Source organism: Hypomesus nipponensis, chromosome 25 (assembly GCF_054491055.1).
Source record: "Hypomesus nipponensis isolate SF chromosome 25, ASM5449105v1, whole genome shotgun sequence".
NCBI classification, from domain to species: Eukaryota; Metazoa; Chordata; class Actinopteri; order Osmeriformes; family Osmeridae; genus Hypomesus; species Hypomesus nipponensis.
Genome location: NC_140385.1, coordinates 502293 through 521925, shown reverse-complemented (window position 1 = coordinate 521925; position 19633 = coordinate 502293). Strand labels below are relative to the sequence as shown.

Sequence of the window (19633 nt, the reverse complement as noted above, 5' to 3'; positions counted from 1 at the left end):
GGGTCAGCAAAGTATACTACATCCTCCTGCCCCCCCCCCTGCTCCCCCCCCTCCTCCTCCTCCTCCCCCTCCCTCTCCTCTCCTCCCCCTCCTCTCCTGCTGCAGGGTGGTGTGTGTGCGGGTCAGAAGTGCAGACAGTGGAGAGCTATACTCTCTAACACACCTCACATATAAAACACCAGAGGTAGAAAAACAGGCTTAGAAAATCACAAACAGTTACTCTGGAATGTTGAATACACAGACCATACAGGTGTCAACAGACACACACAGGTACACTAATGACATAAACCACAGTACAAGACACACACAAAACTCTACTCATCTTTACTAGCATTAGTAATGTGAAGGGAGCTCTGCTCTACAGTCTAACAGCTGCTGCCCTCTGCTGGACACAGTCCAACAGCTGCTGCCCTCTGCTCTACACAGTCTAACAGCTGCTGCCCTCTGCTGGACACAGTCTAACAGCTGCTGCCCTCTGCTCTACACAGTCTAACAGCTGCTGCCCTCTGCTGGACACAGTCTAACAGCTGCTGCCCTCTGCTCAACAGTCTAACAGCTGCTGCCCTCTGCTGGACACAGTCTAACAGCTGCTGCCCTCTGCTGGACACAGTCTAACAGCTGCTGCCCTCTGCTCTACACAGTCTAACAGCTGCTGCCCTCTGCTCTACACAGTCTAACAGCTGCTGCCCCTGAAGCTACACACAACGTTTTCTAGACCTCCAGGAGAGTTCTAGAAGGTCCCATCCCAGCCTCCTGCCTCTGACCAAACTATCGCTGAAGACAGGAGAGAAGGATTGCTATAGGCACCGCTGAATGTGTGCACGCACACACACACATACACACACCCTAGGTACGTACTGTACATGTATTCTGAACACACACATGTTGAGAGCACAACTAAGGCTGTGTGTGCATGAGTGTGTAAATAAGTGTGTGTGTGTTAAGTGTGTGTGTATGAGTGTGTATACGTATATAAGTGTTTGTAACAGACAAAGACAGTGGTAACGTGTGGAACAAGCCTTCCTAAAACACCACTTCCTCCTTTGACGGTGGGACACAGGAAGTAAAACACCACTTCCTCCTTTGACGGTGGGACACAGGAAGTAAAACACCACTTCCTCCTTTGACGGTGGGACACAGGAAGTAAAACACCACTTCCTCCTTTGACGGTGGGACACAGGAAGTAAAACACCACTTCCTCCTTTGACGGTGGGACACAGGAAGTAAAACACCCCTTCCTCCTTTGACGGTGGGACACAGGAAGTAGAGAAAAAAGCTCCTCCTCTTCAGACTCTACACTTAGGTGGTTGGCAGGGGGAGTGGGGATGCGCATACCAGACAGTGTGTGTGTGTGTGTGTGTGAGTGTGTGTGTGTGAGAGAGAGAGAGCTAGTTGAGCTGGAAGGAGTGCAGGTAGATCTGTCTGTGGATCCACTGGGTGAAGTGTGTGACGTTGCTGTAGACTCCAGGACCCAGCACCTTAGAGAAGCACACTGAGCCCCAGGAGGTCAGGCCAAACAGACGCCAGCGGCCCCCTGCCGGGTCCTCACACACCAGGGGCCCTCCGCTGTCTCCCTGGAGACACACACACACATCACAAACACACACACACACCACAAACACAGTATTTGAGCACTGTTTCTTGAGAGACAGAGGCAGACAGACAGGCAAACAGACAGGCAAACAGACAGACAGTCAGACAGACTCACCATGCAGGAGTCCACCGTGCCTGCCTCGTAGCCTGCACACAGCATGCGTGAGGTGATGGTCTTGGTGTCGAAGTAGGCCTGGCACTGAGGCAGGGAGATGATCCTCACCTCTCCCTCCTGCAGCTTGAAGGGCACTGAGGACAGCACACCTGGCCTTTAGGAGGGGGGGGGGGGTGCTTGTGACTATAGTGTGTGTGTATGTATGTGTGTAGTGTGTAGTGTGTGTGTATGTCAGTGTGTAGTGTGTGTATGTCAGTGTGTAGTGTGTAGTGTGTGTGTATGTCAGTGTGTAGTGTGTAGTGTGTGTGTATGTCAGTGTGTAGTGTGTAGTGTGTAGTGTGTATGTATGTGTGTAGTGTATGTGTATGTCAGTGTGTAGTGTGTGTGTATGTCAGTGTGTAGTGTGTGTGTATGTCAGTGTGTAGTGTGCAGTGTGTAGTGTGTCAGTGTGTCAGTGTGTCAGTGTGTCAGTGTGTCAGTGTGTAGTGTACAGTGTGCAGTGTGCCAGTGTGTCAGTGTGCCAGTGTGGTAGTGTGCAGTGTGTAGTGTGTAGCTCCACTCACTGCGGTTGCCCATGTGTCCCCAGCCTGTGATGTAGCAGTAGGTGTCTGGGATGGGCAGCTGTCCTGGGTGGGGCAGGCAGACCGGCTGCACGTAGCTGGTGACCTGCACCGCCCGGGCTAGCTGCACCATGCTGATGTCGTAGTCCACCACGGCCCGGCTGTAGCGGGGGTGAGCGATGATGCGCCTCACACTGCTGCTCTGCCGGTGGGGGGACGGGTGGTCCAGGTTGGTGATGCCCAGGACCACCTTCCACTGATCAGCACTCTCCCTCCTAGGACACACACACACACCACAGAGACACACACCACAGAGACACACACACACCACAGAGACACACACACACCACAGAGACACACACACACCACAGAGACACACACACACCACAGACACACACACATCACAGAGACACACACACACCACAGAGACACACACATCACAGAGACACACACACATCACAGAGACACACACACACCACAGAGACACACACACATCACAGAGACACACACACCACAGACACACACACACACCACAGAGACACACACACATCACAGAAACACACACACATCACAGAAACACACACACACCACAGAGACACACACACACCACAGAGACACACACACCACAGACACACACACACACCACAGAGACACACACACACCACAGAGACACACACACATCACAGAAACACACACACACCACAGAGACACACACACACCACAGAGACACACACACACCACAGAGACACACACACATCACAGAGACACACACACACCACAGACACACACACATCACAGACACACACACATCACAGAGACACACACACCACAGAGACACACACACATCACAGAAACACACACACACCACAGAGACACACACACATCACAGAGACACACACACACCACAGAGACACACACACATCACAGAGACACACACACCACAGACACACACACACACCACAGAGACACACACACATCACAGAAACACACACACATCACAGACACACACACACCACAGAGATACACACACCACAGACACACACACACCACAGAGACACACACACACCACAGAGACACACACACACCACAGAGACACACACACACCACAGAGACACACACACACCACAGAGACACACACACACCACAGAGACACACACACCACAGAGACACACACACACCACAGAGACACACACACATCACAGAGACACACACACACCACAGAGACACACACACATCACAGAGACACACACACATCACAGAGACACACACACCACAGAGACACACACACATCACAGACACACACACACACCACAGACACACACACATCACAGAAACACACACACCACACAGAGACACACACACGCACCACGTACACACATACACAGTCATATTAGAGTGTACATATTTCTTTGTTATACGCATCAAATAGACACACACACACACATTCCCACGCGCACACACACTCCCTCACCCCTCAAAGCAGTGTGCGACCGTGAGGGCCCATCGTGCAGAGATCAGGACACAGCCACAGATGTGACCGCTGGACTCGCTCTGCAGGGAGCACTGCCAGGGCCATCGGCCCGGCCGGGACACACGCCCCCCCAGTACACGCTTGTACACGCGCCCTGCAGGCCGACGCCCACATTCTGGGGAGACGCAGGGTTACTAGGGTTACCAGTCCAGGTGTGTGTGTGTGTGTATGTATGGTATGTGTGTGTGTATATGGTGTGTGTGTATATGGTGTGTGTGTGTATATGGTGTGTGTGTGTGTGTATATGGTGCGTGTGTGTAAGTGTGTGTATATGGTGTGTGTGTGTGTGTGTGTATATGGTGTGTGTATATGGTGTGTGTGTATATGGTGTGTGTGTGTGTGTGTATATGGTGCGTGTGTGTGTAACTCACCTTCACTGCTGCAGAGGACAGCCACTCTCCTCCTGGAGTGACAGGAGTGTCTGTAGAGCAGACAAGCATCAGTAACTCAGGACTCCTCTTCTCCTCTCCATCCCTCTCTCCTCCTCATCCCTACCTCCTCCTCCTTCTCCCTCTCTCCTCCTCTCCCTCTCCTCCCTCACTACCCTCTCCCTTCCAGCAGGTTCTAGGTTCCTACCCTCTCTCCTCCAGCGAGTTCTAGGTTCCTACCCTCTCTCCTCCAGCAGGTTCTAGGTTCCTACCCTGTCTCCTCCAGCAGGTTCTAGGTTCCTACCCTCTCTCCTCCAGCAGGTTCTAGGTTCCTACCCTCTCTCCTCCAGCAGGTTTTAGGTTCCTACCCTCTCTCCTCCAGCAGGTTCTAGGTTCCTACCCTCTCTCCTCCAGCAGGTTCTAGGTTCTTACCCTCTCTCCTCCAGCGAGTTCTAGGTTCCTACCCTCTCTCCTCCAGCAGGTTCTAGGTTCCTACCCTCTCTCCAGCAGGTTGTAGGGTCCTACCCTCTCTCCTCCAGCGAGTTCTAGGTTCCTACCCTCTCTCCTCCAGCAGGTTCTAGGTTCCTACCCTCTCTTCTCCAGCAAGCCCTGCAGGGCCGAGCCATTCCTCTGGCTCCACTCTGGGTGAACATGGAGCCAGCGACGCCGGGGAGCCCCGGGGGGGTCTGGAACCATCTCTACTGCCACTGGAGCACTGGAGACATACACACACCATGCACACACACACCATGCACACACACACCATATACACACAGTCACACAAGAACAAAACATACACACAGAGATAATAAATAGTAGGCAGGACAAATAAATCTTATTTTCTGGGTTCTCTGTTTCTATGAGAGTACGTTTCCATCTGTGTGTGTGTGAGTGAGCAGATGTGTGTGTAGCTGTGTGTGAGTAGGTGTGTGTGTAGGTGTGTGTGTAGCTGTGTGTGTGTCTAGCTACTGACCTTACCCTAAACCCAGCTGTGAGCAGGTGAGAGCACTGAGCTCAGGTGTCCACTCATCAGCACACACCTGGTAGTGAACAGCTGTCCTGAACACAGTCAGCAGGGAGCTCTCTCCTGGGGACAGAGACACTGGAGGGGGGAACACAGTCAGCAGGGAGCTCTCTCCTGGAGACAGAGACACTGGAGGGGGGAACACAGTCAGCAGGGAGCTCTCTCCTGGAGACAGAGACACTGGAGGGGGGAACACAGTCAGCAGGGAGCTCTCTCCTGGGGACAGAGACACTGGAGGGGGGAACACAGTCAGCAGGGAGCTCTCTCCTGGAGACAGAGACACTGGAGGGGGGAACACAGTCAGCAGGGAGCTCTCTCCTGGAGACAGAGACACTGGAGGGGGGAACACAGTCAGCAGGGAGCTCTCTCCTGGGGACAGAGACACTGGAGGGGGGAACACAGTCAGCAGGGAGCTCTCTCCTGGAGACAGAGACACTGGAGGGGGGAACACAGTCAGCAGGGAGCTCTCTCCTGGAGACAGAGACACTGGAGGGGGGAACACAGTCAGCAGGGAGCTCTCTCCTGGGGACAGAGACACTGGAGGGGGGAACACAGTCAGCAGGGAGCTCTCTCCTGGAGACAGAGACACTGGAGGGGGGAACACAGTCAGCAGGGAGCTCTCTCCTGGAGACAGAGACACTGGAGGGGGGAACACAGTCAGCAGGGAGCTCTCTCCTGGAGACAGAGACACTGGAGGGGGGAACACAGTCAGCAGGGAGCTCTCTCCTGGGGACAGAGACACTGGAGGGGGGAACACAGTCAGCAGGGAGCTCTCTCCTGGAGACAGAGACACTGGAGGGGGGAACACAGTCAGCAGGGAGCTCTCTCCTGGGGACAGAGACACTGGAGGGGGGAACACAGTCAGCAGGGAGCTCTCTCCTGGAGACAGAGACACTGGAGGGGGGAACACAGTCAGCAGGGAGCTCTCTCCTGGAGACAGAGACACTGGAGGGGGGAACACAGTCAGCAGGGAGCTCTCTCCTGGAGACAGAGACACTGGAGGGGGGAACACAGTCAGCAGGGAGCTCTCTCCTGGGGACAGAGACACTGGAGGGGGGAACACAGTCAGCAGGGAGCTCTCTCCTGGGGACAGAGACACTGGAGGGGGGAACACAGTCAGCAGGGAGCTCTCTCCTGGGGACAGAGACACTGGAGGGGGGAACACAGTCAGCAGGGAGCTCTCTCCTGGAGACAGAGACACTGGAGGGGGGAACACAGTCAGCAGGGAGCTCTCTCCTGGAGACAGAGACACTGGAGGGGGGAACACAGTCAGCAGGGAGCTCTCTCCTGGGGACAGAGACACTGGAGGGGGGAACACAGTCAGCAGGGAGCTCTCTCCTGGAGACAGAGACACTGGAGGGGGGAACACAGTCAGCAGGGAGCTCTCTCCTGGGGACAGAGACACTGGAGGGGGGAACACAGTCAGCAGGGAGCTCTCTCCTGGAGACAGAGACACTGGAGGGGGGAACACAGTCAGCAGGGAGCTCTCTCCTGGGGACAGAGACACTGGAGGGGGGAACACAGTCAGCAGGGAGCTCTCTCCTGGAGACAGAGACACTGGAGGGGGGAACACAGTCAGCAGGGAGCTCTCTCCTGGAGACAGAGACACTGGAGGGGGGGACAACTCTGTGTAGGCTCAGGGTATATATATATATATACATACATATATATACATACATATATATTATATATATGAGTGTGTGTGTTCTTACCACAGTCCCACTCATCGGAGCTGTCTGAACAGTGCTTTCTGCCATCGCACCACAGCGTGCGGTGAACACACTCATGGTTGTTACACGCCAGCTCGTTATCACTGCACATCGCTGGAACACAGTTACACACACAGTTACACACCAACAACACACACACCTGGGTTTGTAACACACACACAGCTACAACACAACCCCTCCTGGCTGGTAGCCCCCCCCCCCCCCCTTCCAGGCAGAGCAACTCACAGCAGTTGTGTTCGTCCTCCAGCAGAGGGCAGTCAGGGAAGCCGTCACAGATCATGGAGGGTTTGATACACACCCTGCTGGACGGACAGGCCCACAGGCCTCGCTCCACACACCCTGCAACACACAGGATACACACCACACACGTGTGTGTGTGTGTGTGAGTGAGGCTGGGTACCTGGGTGTGTGTGTCTGTCTGTGCGTGTGTGTATTTAGGTGTGTCTGTGTGTGTGTATCTAGGGTGTGTGTGTATGTAGGTGTGTGTGTGTATGTAGGTGTGTGTGTGTATGTGTGTCTGTGTGTGTGTGTGTGTGTGTGTATGTAGGTGTGTCTGTGTGTGTGTATGTAGGTGTGTGTGTCTGTGTGTGTGTGTATGTAGGTGTGTGTAGGTGTGTGTGTATGTAGGTGTGTGTGTATGTAGGTGTGTGTGTGTGTAGGTGTGTGTGTATGTAGGTGTGTGTGTCTCACCACAGTTGTCCTCGTCACTGTGGTCGTCACAGTCGGTGTGTCCATCACAGTGCTTGGAGGCTAACACACACCTGCCTGAGCTGCACTTGAAGTGACTGGGAGAACACTCTGTCACCACGGCAACACGCACACGCACACACACACACACACACATTTTATCAAGGCACTTCATGTTCTTTCCTTATAGTGTTCTTAAAATTACAAGTTACACAGATCTCATCCCTCACACACACACAAACACACTAACAGTCACACACCCAAAGTGGTTTCCACACACACACACGCACACACCGTGTACGTCGGGGTCGGGCAGCAGGCAGGTGACGTTGCTGCCCTCCTCAGGGAACTGAGAGCAGTTGGACTCCTCTGGCCACTGCAGCCCCACGATCCCCAGCACAGACTCACAGCGCTGCTTAGAGCTGAGGCACAACGACCTGCTCTCACACACACACACACACACACACACACACACACGCTCTCACACACACATGCACATACACGCATACACACACGCATACACACACACATACACACACACACAAATGTGGTCAAATGCTGAACTGTAGGGGTAACGTGGACCTCCCCTCTCTTCCTCCCCATCCCTACTATCTCCTCCCCCCTCCCTCTCCCTCTCCTCCCCCTCCTCTTCACCTGCATGGAGGGACCCTGTGCTGTGTGACAGAGTCACACTTGGGCACCAGGATGGTGCAGGCGAAGAACATGAGGTAAGTGTAGCAGTTGGTCTGGACCAGGGCGGGGAACAGGGAACTCTCCCAGCTCACAGAGCTCTCTCTCTGGGACTGGTGCCCCAGGTAGTTGGGGAAGCTGGTGGAGTTGTAGGGCAGGTTCATACACAGCTCCAGGGTGATGGGCTCACAGCGACCTGCTGGTCACACACACACACACACAGATAGACACACACAGTTTGATACACACAGAGTTAGTTACACACAGTTACACACACACACAGTAGGGGTGGGGGGAACAATCGATTCACATTCACACATTTTTATTTTAACTATTTATTAATTTATTTATTTTATAAAAAATCGATCCGTGACCCCAAGAATTGAATCAAATCAAATAGTGAGGTACCAAAAGATTCCCACCTCTAACGCACAGATACAACTGCAGCCTTTCACTACTGTACCCACTCACTACTGCAGCCACTCACTACTGCAGCCACTCACTACTGTACCCACTCACTACTGTACCCACTCACTACTGCAGCCACTCACTACTGTACCCACTCACTACTGCAGCCTCTCACTACTGCAGCCACTCACTACTGCAGCCTCTCACTACTGCAGCCACTCACTACTGCAGCCTCTCAGTACTGCAGCCTCTCAAAAGAGAGGTTTGCTTAAAACCTTTAGCCTTTTTTTCATACACAACCAAGCTTCACGTCAGTCAAACACACGCACACACACACAGACGGGTCTTACTACAGTTGGTGGTGGAGTTGCGGGGGTCGCAGGGGCCCTGGGTGCCACATGCAGGGGGGCAGGAGGAGACACAGCTGGGCTGACCAGGAGCACACACCCCCTTACCTGGACCAGACAGGGGGGAGACAGGCCTTACATTCCAAACCATGTACCGTATGCAAGTACGCACTGTACACTGTGTATGGATATACATATACATGTGTGTGTATATAAGAAGACTTTATTTATAGAGCACATTTCATACAAGAATTGCAGCTCAATGTGCTTTACATAAAATCAATACAAAAAAATAATAATAAAAACAATAAAACAAGTGATACAAGTAATAAAAATAAATAAATACACAATTAAGATTAATATATATATATATATACACGTGTGTGTGTATATATACACCGTATTTTCCGCACTATAAGGCGCACTGTCAATGAAGGGTCTATTCTCTATCTTTCTTCATATATAAAGCGCACCGGACTATAAGGCGCATTAAGCGAAACAAAACCATCAGTCAGGTCAAACTCTATTAAACGTGTTCACAATAACTCCCAATCTTGTTCAGTTGTAACACATAATAAAAACTGTCTGAAACCGCTAAATCACACGTTAGCGTATTCACAATAACTAAAATACAACACAATACACTCACCTTTTCAGTTCATCCCTCGTCCACAAATCCCTCTAATTCTATGCCATTTTGGGGTCCTCATACACACACACTGAAATATTATGGTGAAGCACATTATGTTTTACTCCGCGACACTCCTGACTACGTTAGCCGTAATGCTGCAAGCGGTGCGGCTCTGTAGTTTACCAAAGTCGTACTAAAACATTTTAACAGAGCGCCGTGTACCCCACAAAATCGCTTTGAGGTCAGTAAACACCAGAATTAATCCATATATACGGCGCTCTGGATTATAAAGCGCACTGTCGTTTTTTTGAAAATTAATTAATTTTGCTTTTAAGGGCGGAAAATATGGTATACACGTGTGTAGATATTAATGCTGTCAAACAATTAAAATATTTAATCGCGATAATCGCATTAATGTCATAGTTAACTCACAATTAATCGCACATTTTTATCTATTCTAAATGTCCCTTGATTTCTTTTTTTCCCATTATTTTTTCTAATTTTAATGCTCTTATCAACATGGAAAAGTGGATTGGCTTGCTTAGTGCAAATGTTTTTTTAAATTGAAAACAACATTGCAATCGCCTGGCTTTGACGAGGAGGCGAAGAATTCGCATCAGCTGTGTGCTTGGCCATCAAGGGGTATTTCAGACTCGACGTGCTGCGATGATTGCTCAGTTCACAACGACAAAACACACAGATCACTTTGGTCTTGTCAATGGAACCATTTGGCAACTTTTTTTAAGTAAACTTTCCATTCAGAATCTTATTGGCATCGATTTCCGCATTTTGTGCTCGCCATCCGCGCAAAACGTAATGTTAGCCTACTACAAGAGAATGTCTAATATCCGTAAACGGGCTCTGCTACTACTCTTTAGCCGGCTAGCAAGCCCAAACAAGTGTGTGCAGCGTGCCTGTTGTTTTGTTTCCGGTCTAGCTAGATCCGGTGTGGCGTTGTCGTTTTTCTAATGTGACTAGGTGTTGCAACAGCATGTGAAAAAACTAAAAAGTTTGCTAGGCCAAAAAGAACGTTCATCTTGCGATAAAAAAATTGACGTTGTTAAAATTAGTTTGCGTTAACGCCGTTAATAACACATTTAACTGACAGCACTAATATATATATATATATATGTGTGTGTGTGTGTGTGTGTGTGTATATACATGTGTGTGTGTGTACTACTCTGGTCAGGACTGCAGCTCTCCTCGTCACTGCCGTCCTTGCAGTCATCCTCCCCGTCGCAGCGGAAGGCGCTGGGGACACACTGACCACTCCGGCACTCCAGCAGACCCTGGCTCCTGCACGCTGGGGTCAGGGGTCACAACACTCATCATTACACTGCTGCAGGCTGGGGTCAGGGTGGAGGGCAAAGTGTAGGTGTGGGGTCAGGGTGGAGGTCAGGGGTCAGGGTGAAAGTCAGGGTGGGCGTGTGGAGTCAGGGTGGAGGGCAGGGTGGAGGTGTGGGGTCAGGGTGGAGGTCAGGGGTCAGGGTGGAGGTGTGGGGTCAGGGTGGAGGTCAGGGTGGAGGTGTGGGGTCAGGGTGGAGGTGTGGGGTCAGGGTGGAGGTGTGGGGTCAGGGTGGAGGGTGGGGTCAGGGTGGAGGTCAGGGGTCAGGGTGGAGGGTGGGGTCAGGGTGGAGGTCAGGGGTCAGGGTGGAGGGGTGGGGTCAGGGTGGAGGGTGGGGTCAGGGTGGAGGGTGGGGTCAGTGTGGAGGGGTGGTCCTGGATACTCACAGCAGTTGAGTTCGTCGCTCTTGTCCAGACAGTCATGGTCTCCGTCACACACCCAGTCTCTGGTCACACAGCGACCGTCTCCACAGCGATACTCTTTCTCCAGGTCACACACTGACACACACAGTTCACACACAGTTCACCTACCCACATGTTTGTGTACAGGTATGTGTGTGTACAGGTGTGTGTGTGTGTGTACAGGTGTGTGTGTGTGCTCACCACAGTGTTGCTCGTCGCTGACATCTCCACAGTCGTCGTATCCATCGCAGAGCAGAGCGGGGTCGAGACAGCGCCCCGTCCCGCAGCGGAACTTCCCCGCCTCACACGCTGCAGGAACAGGGACAAGGGTTAGGGACAGGGGTAAGGACAGGGGTAGGAACAGGGACAGGGGTAAGGACAGGGACAGGGTTAGGGACAAGGGTAGGGACAGGGGTAGGGACAGGGACAGGGGTAGGGACAGGGGACAAGGGTAGGGGTAGGGACAGGGGTAGGGACAGGGGACAAGGGTAGGGGTAGGGACAGGGGTAGGGACAGGGGACAAGGGTAGGGGTAGGGACAGGGGTAGGGAGAGGGGACAAGGGTAGGGGTAGGGACAGGGGTAGGGAGAGGGACAGGGGTAGGGACAGGGGACAAGGGTAGGGGTAGGGACAGGGGTAGGGAGAGGGGACAAGGGTAGGGGTAGGGACAGGGGTAGGAAGAGGGACAGGGGTAGGGACAGGGGACAAGGGTAGGGGTATGGACAGGGTTGGGAACAGGGGTAGTGGTAGGGACAGGGTTAGGGTTAGGCTGCAGGGACATGCTGCTTCATGGAACTTTCATGTTAAGTTTTGCCCATTCACTACCTTCATGCCTGAGTATTTAACATCTGTCAGCATAGGGCTGGGCAATAATTTTATTATAAAGTAATGACTTCCCTCAATATTAAGGTATTGTTAAAAAGCTTAAGTTACTTGACCCCAGGTACGTGCTCCCTGGCCGCAAACATTTCTCTCACACCGCGCTGCCTAAACTTTATGCTGAGTGTAGGGAAAAAGGTTGAGGAGGAGACTTATTTAGCTACTACAGATCTGTGGTCTATCGTCTTCATTATTGTTATCGAATGGAAATATAAATATCTATTGAGATAATGTTTTACCCATATCGCCCAGCCCTATGTCAGCACATCTATAATTTATCTCCCTCCCTTTTCCCTTCCCCCCTTCCCTCCCTCCTCCCTCAGTCCCTCCCTCTTTCACATGAAGAAGAGACAGAAATAGAGGGGTAGAGAGAAAGAAGCAGACGAAAAGAGAGGGAGGGAGAGAGAGAGAAAAAGAGGAAGGGCTTCCTGGTTCCTCTGCTCTCTTGATCCTCTCATTGCATTCCAACACTCACACCCTACACCCTCATTACATCGCTATGACAACCAGCTCCCTGACACCACAGCTGCCACACACAGGTCCAGACATGCCCCCACGTCTGTCTGTGTGTGTGTGTGCCTTGTGTTTGACTTCTCACACTTCATCAGTGCTGGTATTTACTGTCTGTCAGGGAGTGTGTGTGTGTGTGTGTGTGTGTGTGTGTGTGCAGCATGGCATGGTGGTATTACACGTCTGGTCAAGCCTGATCTTCTGCCCTTCTGTCACATACACACTAATGTGTGTGTATCCGTGTGTGTAACTGTGTGTGTGTAACTGTGTGTGTGTATCTGTGTGTATCTGTGTGTAACTGAGTGTGTTTAACTGAGTGTGTGTAACTGTGTGTGTGTATCTGTGTGTATCTGTGTGTGTGTATCTGTGTGTATCTGTGTGTGTGTATCTGTGTGTATCTGTGTGTGTGTCTGTGTGTATCTGTGTGTGTGTGTCATACTGCAGTCTGCCTCGTCGCTCCAGTCATCACAGTCGTTGAAGCTGTTGCACACCAGCTTCCTGGGGATGCATGTTCCTGTTGCGCACAGGAAGTGGTCATTCCCGCCACACACAGCTGGGGAGGAAAACCGACATTATGGCATCAGATTCAGAAGCCTTAACACTAGTTATTAAGGTTAGGCTCAGATTCATCAGATTCAGAAGCCTTAACACTAGTTATTAAGGTTAGGCTCAGATTCATCAGATTCAGAAGCCTTAACACTAGTTATTAAGGTTAGGCTCAGATTCATCAGATTCAGAAGCCTTAACACTAGTTATTAAGGTTAGGCTCAGATTCATCAGATTCAGAAGCCTTAACACTAGTTATTAAGGTTAGGCTCAGATTCATCAGATTCAGAAGCCTTAACACTAGTTATTAAGGTTAGGCTCAGATTCATCAGATTCAGAAGCCTTAACACTAGTTATTAAGGTTAGGCTCAGATTCATCAGATTCAGAAGCCTTAACACTAGTTATTAAGGTTAGGCTCAGATTCATCAGATTCAGAAGCCTTAACACTAGTTATTAAGGTTAGGCTCAGATTCATCAGATTCAGAAGCCTTAACACTAGTTATTAAGGTTAGGCTCAGATTCATCAGATTCAGAAGCCTTAACACTAGTTATTAAGGTTAGGCTCAGATTCATCAGATTCAGAAGCCTTAACACTAGTTATTAAGGTTAGGCTCAGATTCATCAGATTCATGGTCAGAGTGTGTATGTGTGTATGTATGTGCGTGTCTTACATGGTTTGTCTTTGACCTGTCGGGGGGAATAGCAGAGGGCTGTGTGCCCAGACGGGCTGTCTGGGGGTGTGGCCCCGGGGGTCTCTGGGGGCGTGGCTCCGGGGGGCTCTGGGGGCGTGGTCCTGGGGGGGTCTGGGGGCGTGGCTCCAGGGGAGTTTGGGGGTGTGGCCCCGGAGTGGCCTGGGGGCGTGGCTGGTGTGGTGAACTGCGAGCAGCGCAGGAAGTCTGGCCAGGAGGCGTTGAACATCTGCAGGACGGGTTCACAGCCCTCCCTCGCTGCCTCACAGAACCCAGAGCAGGGCAGCAGCACACGCCTGGGGGGACAACAGTGTGTGTGAGTGTGGGGGGGACAACAGTGTGTGTGTGTTCTTCCTGACTCTGGAGTCTATTTCAGGAGAGGAACACTCCCCTCCCCCTCAGAAAGCTGAGACATGAATGGAGTTAAGAATATATCCCCAGGCTCCTCCTCCCCCCAGGCTCCTCCTCCCCCCCAGGCTCCTCCTCCCCCCAGGCTCCTCCTCCCCCCAGGCTCCTCCTCCCCCCCAGGCTCCTCCTCCCCCCAGGCTCCTCCTCCCTCCAGGCTCCTCCTCCCCCCAGGCTCCTCCTTCCCCCCAGGCTCCTCCTCCCCCCAGGCTCCTCCTTCCCCTCAGGCTCCTACCCCCTCCAGGCTCCTCCTCCCCCCCAGGCTCCTCCTCCCCCCAACTCCACTCAGCTCCTCCTTTCCCCCCCTCCCTCCCCCTCCTACCTCTCCTGGCTGTGGTCGGCCGCTATGCATTGTGGGAGTGCGAGGGTGCAGCCGAACAGCATGATGTGTCTGTAGCAGCCCAGACGGTTCAGGTAACCAAAGAAACGCAGGAACATCTCCACCTCTGATGCCTTCACCACGGCAACGGCAGGCGACGCCCACGTCTGGTTGTAGGGAAGCATGTGACACTGAGGCTCGATGATGTCAGTACACCCACCTGGGAGGGAGGGAAGAGGAGATGAGAGGAGAAAGGAGACTCTTGAATCTGCTGTTTCATTGTTGTTGTCTGATCAAAGTCAAGGAGGGAACGTCAGCGAAAGAGAGCCAGATTGAGAGGTGGAGAGCGGAGAAAGAGAGAGAGAGAGAGAGAGAGAGAGAGAGAGAGAGAGAGAGAGAGAGAGAGAGAGAGAGAGAGAGAGAAAAAGAGATTTACTAAATGATTTACCTTCATAGGCTTTGAATACGACAAACTGATTTTCTCCCTCTCCCTTCTCTCTCTACGTTTAACCCTCTCTCCCTCTCTCTCCCTCTCTCTCTCTCTCTCTCTCTCTCTCTGTCTCAGGACAAAGTGGAGGACACTGTATCAGAATTCTGTCCATCGTCTCCACCAGAGTAAAGGACAAACACACACATACACACCCACCCACACACAGAGATACATGCTGATTGGAGCCCTCCATTCCCTACATGACTGATGGTAAAGACACAATGATAACACAGGGAGAAAGAGAGAGAGAGGGAGAGAGAGGGAGAGAGAGAGAGAGAGAGAGAGAGAGAGAGAGAGAGAGATAAGGGTGGAGAGAGAAAGAAAACAAGCAGACAGACTGAGGGAGTATGGGACCAGTGAAGAGCATTACCTTGGTCGGGGACGGGGCTAAGAGTTCCTGGTGTTGTGCTGATTGGCCAAAAGGTACTCAGTGAGGTTATCGAGGTCACCCAATCAGGAGACAGGGTGGCAAGGGTTATGGAGGAGGTCAGGTTGCTGCTCTCATCTCTCCCGGTGGTAGGGTCTGTGCCAGTAGGGCTGAGAGAGAAGCTGCCGGTAACGGCGGTGGAGGTGGTGGAGGTGGAGGTGGTGTCTGGTACTCGAGTAGAGTGAGACAGCAGCGGGCCAGACTGCCTGAAACCACTGATCCCTACACACAGATACACACACACAGAGATACACACACACAGAGATACACACACACAGAGATACACACACACAGATACACACACACAGATACACACAGAGATACAGAGGAGGAGAGGACAGGGGGAGAGGAGACGAGAGAGGGAGAGGAGAGAGAGGGGGAGAGGGAGGGGGAGAGGAGAGGAGGGGAGGGGAGAGAGGGGGAAGAGGAGAGGAGGGAAGGAGAGAGAGGGGGAAGAGGGAGGGGGAGAGGAGAGGAGGGGAGGAGAGAGAGGGGGAAGAGGGAGGGGGAGAGGAGGGACAGGGGGAGAGGAGAGGGGGAGAGGGAGGGGGAGAGGAGAGGAGAGAGAGGAGTGGTGGGGGGGAGAGGGGAAGGAGGAGGAGAGGAGAGGAGGGAAAGGGGGATAGGAGAGGGGGAGAGAAGGGGGAGAGGAGAGGAGAGGGGGAGAGGAGAGGAGGGAGAGGGGGAGAAAAGAGGGGGAGAAGAAGGGGAAAGGAGAGGAGGGGGAGAGGAGATGGGGAAAGGCAGAGGAGAGGGGGAGAAGGAGGGGGAGAGGAGAGGAGAGGAGGGGGGAGAGGAGAGGGGGAGAGGGAGACGAAAGAGAGGAGTGCGGTAGGGGAGAGGGGGAGGGGGAGGGGAGAGGGGGAGGGGGAGAGAGAGAGAGGGAGGGGGAGAGGAGAGGGAGAGAGGGAGAGGAGAGGGAGAGAGGGAGGGAGGGGGAGAGGAAAGGAGAGGGGGAGAGGAGAGGGGGAGGTGTGGAAGAACAGAAGGTCCATCAGATAGCCAGATGCAGCAGTGTGTGAATGTGTGTGTGTGTACTTGTGTGTGTGTACTTGTGTGTTTGTGTTTAAAAGCCCTTGGGGAACAATGTTTTAAAAGCTCATTCAGTTTTACTACCCACACACACACTTCACTCACCCTCAAACACACACAACTCAAACACGTAAACACACTCAGCCTCAGAGCACAGAGCCACACGATCAGAGATACTGATGAAGAAATTTTCCCTTTGCAGCTCTTCATCATCACTATGGGCAACACTTCCATGACGCACAGTAACATGAATATTAACACACAACTCTTGTTGTGGTGTCTGTGTGTACTGTGTGTGTGTGTACTGTGTGTGTGTGTACTGTGTGTGTGTGTGTGTGTGTGTGTGTGTGAGTGAGTGTGTGTGTGGAGAAGGCCTTATGGAACACTAATGATTCACTAAGCAGCCTGTCTGCGTCATTATTGGCTGCTGTTAATTCATGAATATAATCAGTCAATCAGAGTTCAGAGGACCAATGTTAAATATGCAGAATGTTTCCACACAGACAGACACACACACAAACACTACAATCCAAGTGGGGCTTGACCAGTCACACACACACACACACACACACACACACAGTACACACAGAAAGATAACAGTTGTGTGTTTCGGATAAGGTTAGCATTGTGTGTGTGTGTCTATATGTGTGTTTATGTGTGTGTGTGTGTATGCTTCATTAACTGTGAGGACATGAGTGGGTGAGAGATAACAAACCTAGTTATGTTCCTAACCTCCATCTAGTCAACATGTCCCTCCCTCTGACCTCCCTCACTGTCTCCCTCTTGGACCCTCCTTTACAGACTGTGTGTGGGTCTCTTGTGTGAGCGGTGAGTGTGTGGGTCTCTTGTGTGAGCGGTGAGTGTGTGGGTCTCTTGTGTGAGTGGTGAGTGTGTGGTGAGTGTGTGTGGTGTGTGTGTGGTGAGTGTGTGTGTGGTGTGTGTGTGGTGAGTGTGTGTGTGGTGTGTGTGTGGTGAGTGTGTGTGTGTACCTGTGAGCAGCAGCAGGACAGCGAGCAGCAGGGCAGCTGAGGGCAGCAGGATGTAGAGGGCCAGCCGAGGGCAGCGAGACACGCTGGGCTTGTGAGAAGACCCCTCCCCCATGTCCTCCCCCAGACCAGAGGCCTGCACACACACACACACACACGCACACGCACACGCACACGCACACGCACATACCACATTTACACACAAACAAACATTAGACAACCACAATGCCGTTAAAACCACGCCATGGTTACAATGATAATATTTGTGATCTATCACTTCTCCAGATTGTTTACCGTAGGCCTATTTTTAGGGTTATCTAGGCCTATCTTCGTTAAAGTTCCAGCTTCTCTCCATATCCTTACCTGTTCCACCGCGTTCCCTGAAGACTTTCAGACGCACGCACACGGCTTCCCGTTAACGGAACATCCAAACAACCCTGGCCGCGAGGAGAGCGGCATGTTTAACTCAACTTACAACAACACCGACTTTTACTAGACTGCGCCGGTCTCCCCTTTAACCTAGGGCCCTCGCACCTGCAGGGTCCTACCTCGCTCTGAACCTGCCGCACTGACCGAGGAAAAGAGTAGGACTCTGTTTCCTGTGGTTTGTTTTACCGTTAATGACGGAAAACCCTCAGGTTCGCCGGTTGAACTCTCACCTAACAACGCACAACACATGAACTCCACTGGAGAGATCTCCGGTTGCCCACTGAGCTGGCCCGTTGCCCCTCCAAGTCTGGTTGAATGTGCAGAATAGCAAGCGGCACACTATCGTCATAGTCAATCAATCCACCGGGTTCGGAGAACCGTTAACATGACGAATGATTCGAAGGAGATCTCCGGTCCCTCCTTGTCCCACTTCGGCTACGTGACGGCCGCTAGGACCCTGCTCAAAATGCTCCGCGTGCCGCCCGGTCTGCCCGTCAGTCCCCGGTCGGTTGGTCCGTTTATTTTTAACTAGAGAGGTATTTTTTGCTTCAGACTTTCCGTTCAGCAGCGCGCGTGCCCCCGCTTCAGGCTCGGGGGGACCTGATGGTTCTCTCGAGAAGAGATCGGATATTTTTAGCGCCCGGCGCGAGGGAGAGTAGCAGCAGCCGGGGGGCTCGTGTGTGTCTCCCACCAGCTGTGCGCGAGTGCTCGACAGACTTTTCACACCCCAAGCGCCTCTAATAGGAGTACCTCGCGCGCACTTGACTTCGGGCTGTCCAAGCGGGGAGGCTCGTGAGTTCAGCTCTGTTGGACGCTGTTACTCTTCTGATGTATAATCGGTTTGAGCTCTCAACCAATTCATGAATGTACCGGAGAACAACCGACACGGCCGGTCCGAGTGAGAGGGAAGCACAACAGTGGCGGAAATAATAAAAGATAAAAGGACTAGAAGTGAGAGTAAGAGACTAGTAGAAGTTCCTTACCCTGCCGCTGAATGTGACGCGTGGACATGCCTCCGAGTCCGCTGGGGCCCGCGTGGATGACATGACCGGACACCGGAGCTCGCAACTCACCTCACCGACACATCATTCTCCTGTGAAACCCCGGTAGCACTCTCGCAATGGGAGGGGGGAGACTCGGAGGAAAAGTCTAGTCCAGTCACCTCCTCGCAGATACAGCTGTAAAACTCCACCCTCTAACACACTCTCACACACACCACCCCTCCGCATTCCATTAACCGTGGGTACAAAGTCATGTTTTTCTCTCTGATGTGCGGCTAATGGGCCAGAGAATTTGGCAGCTGGAACACAAACACACTCCTGCACACATATCAAAAACACATCACTGTTAGTTGTTCAGTGCGGTTCTAATCCTAAACTTTCTACTAAATTCACGTGTTTCTCTAGTCAACATGGGATTAAAGGCTGGATTTGACAGACACGCGCATACTAGCCCTGTATACAGGAGCAGCTCCCTCGAGCGTCATTAGTG

General features: G+C 52.2%; 1 protein-coding gene across 4 annotated transcripts; it reads right to left on the bottom strand.

Annotated features, from left to right (window-relative positions):
* Positions 1–70: 70 nt before the first annotated feature.
* corin (corin, serine peptidase) lies at positions 71–19428 on the bottom strand. Of its 4 annotated transcripts, XM_084691033.1 has the most exons (23): positions 18373–18857; positions 18077–18150; positions 17717–17849; positions 15639–15917; positions 14782–14998; positions 14037–14350; positions 13258–13371; positions 11632–11739; positions 11416–11526; positions 10865–10987; positions 9057–9161; positions 8263–8497; positions 7903–8045; positions 7612–7719; positions 7147–7260; positions 6904–7014; positions 5146–5269; positions 4757–4882; positions 4171–4220; positions 3740–3914; positions 2272–2543; positions 1709–1842; positions 71–1574 (listed from the first exon to the last, which is right to left on the bottom strand). In XM_084691033.1, the coding sequence occupies exons 3-23, from the start codon at positions 17826–17828 to the stop codon at positions 1389–1391; spliced, it is 3261 nt and encodes a 1086-aa protein (XP_084547159.1). In that variant the 5' UTR covers positions 17829–17849; positions 18077–18150; positions 18373–18857; the 3' UTR covers positions 71–1388. The 4 variants fall into 4 exon arrangements, with proteins under 4 accessions (XP_084547159.1, XP_084547158.1, XP_084547157.1 ...); XM_084691032.1 differs by lacking the exons at positions 18077–18150; positions 18373–18857 and adding an exon at positions 19126–19428 and having other exon boundaries at positions 8263–8494; XM_084691031.1 differs by lacking the exons at positions 18077–18150; positions 18373–18857 and adding an exon at positions 19126–19426.
* Between the last annotated feature and the right edge of the window lie 205 nt (positions 19429–19633).

Bases quoted from the DNA above. Each gene is read 5' to 3' on its own strand.
- corin (XM_084691031.1), bottom strand. From the start codon at position 19,188: ATGTCATCCACGCGGGCCCCAGCGGACTCGGAGGCATGTCCACGCGTC. The intron at 11,740-13,257 runs GTATGACACACA...CTGTTCCTGCAG, and splicing joins GAGCGACGAGGCAGACTGCA to CGTGTGAGGCGGGGAAGTTC. The intron at 7,261-7,611 runs GTGAGACACACA...TGTGTGTTGCAG, and splicing joins CAGTGACGAGGACAACTGTG to GGTGTGTGGAGCGAGGCCTG.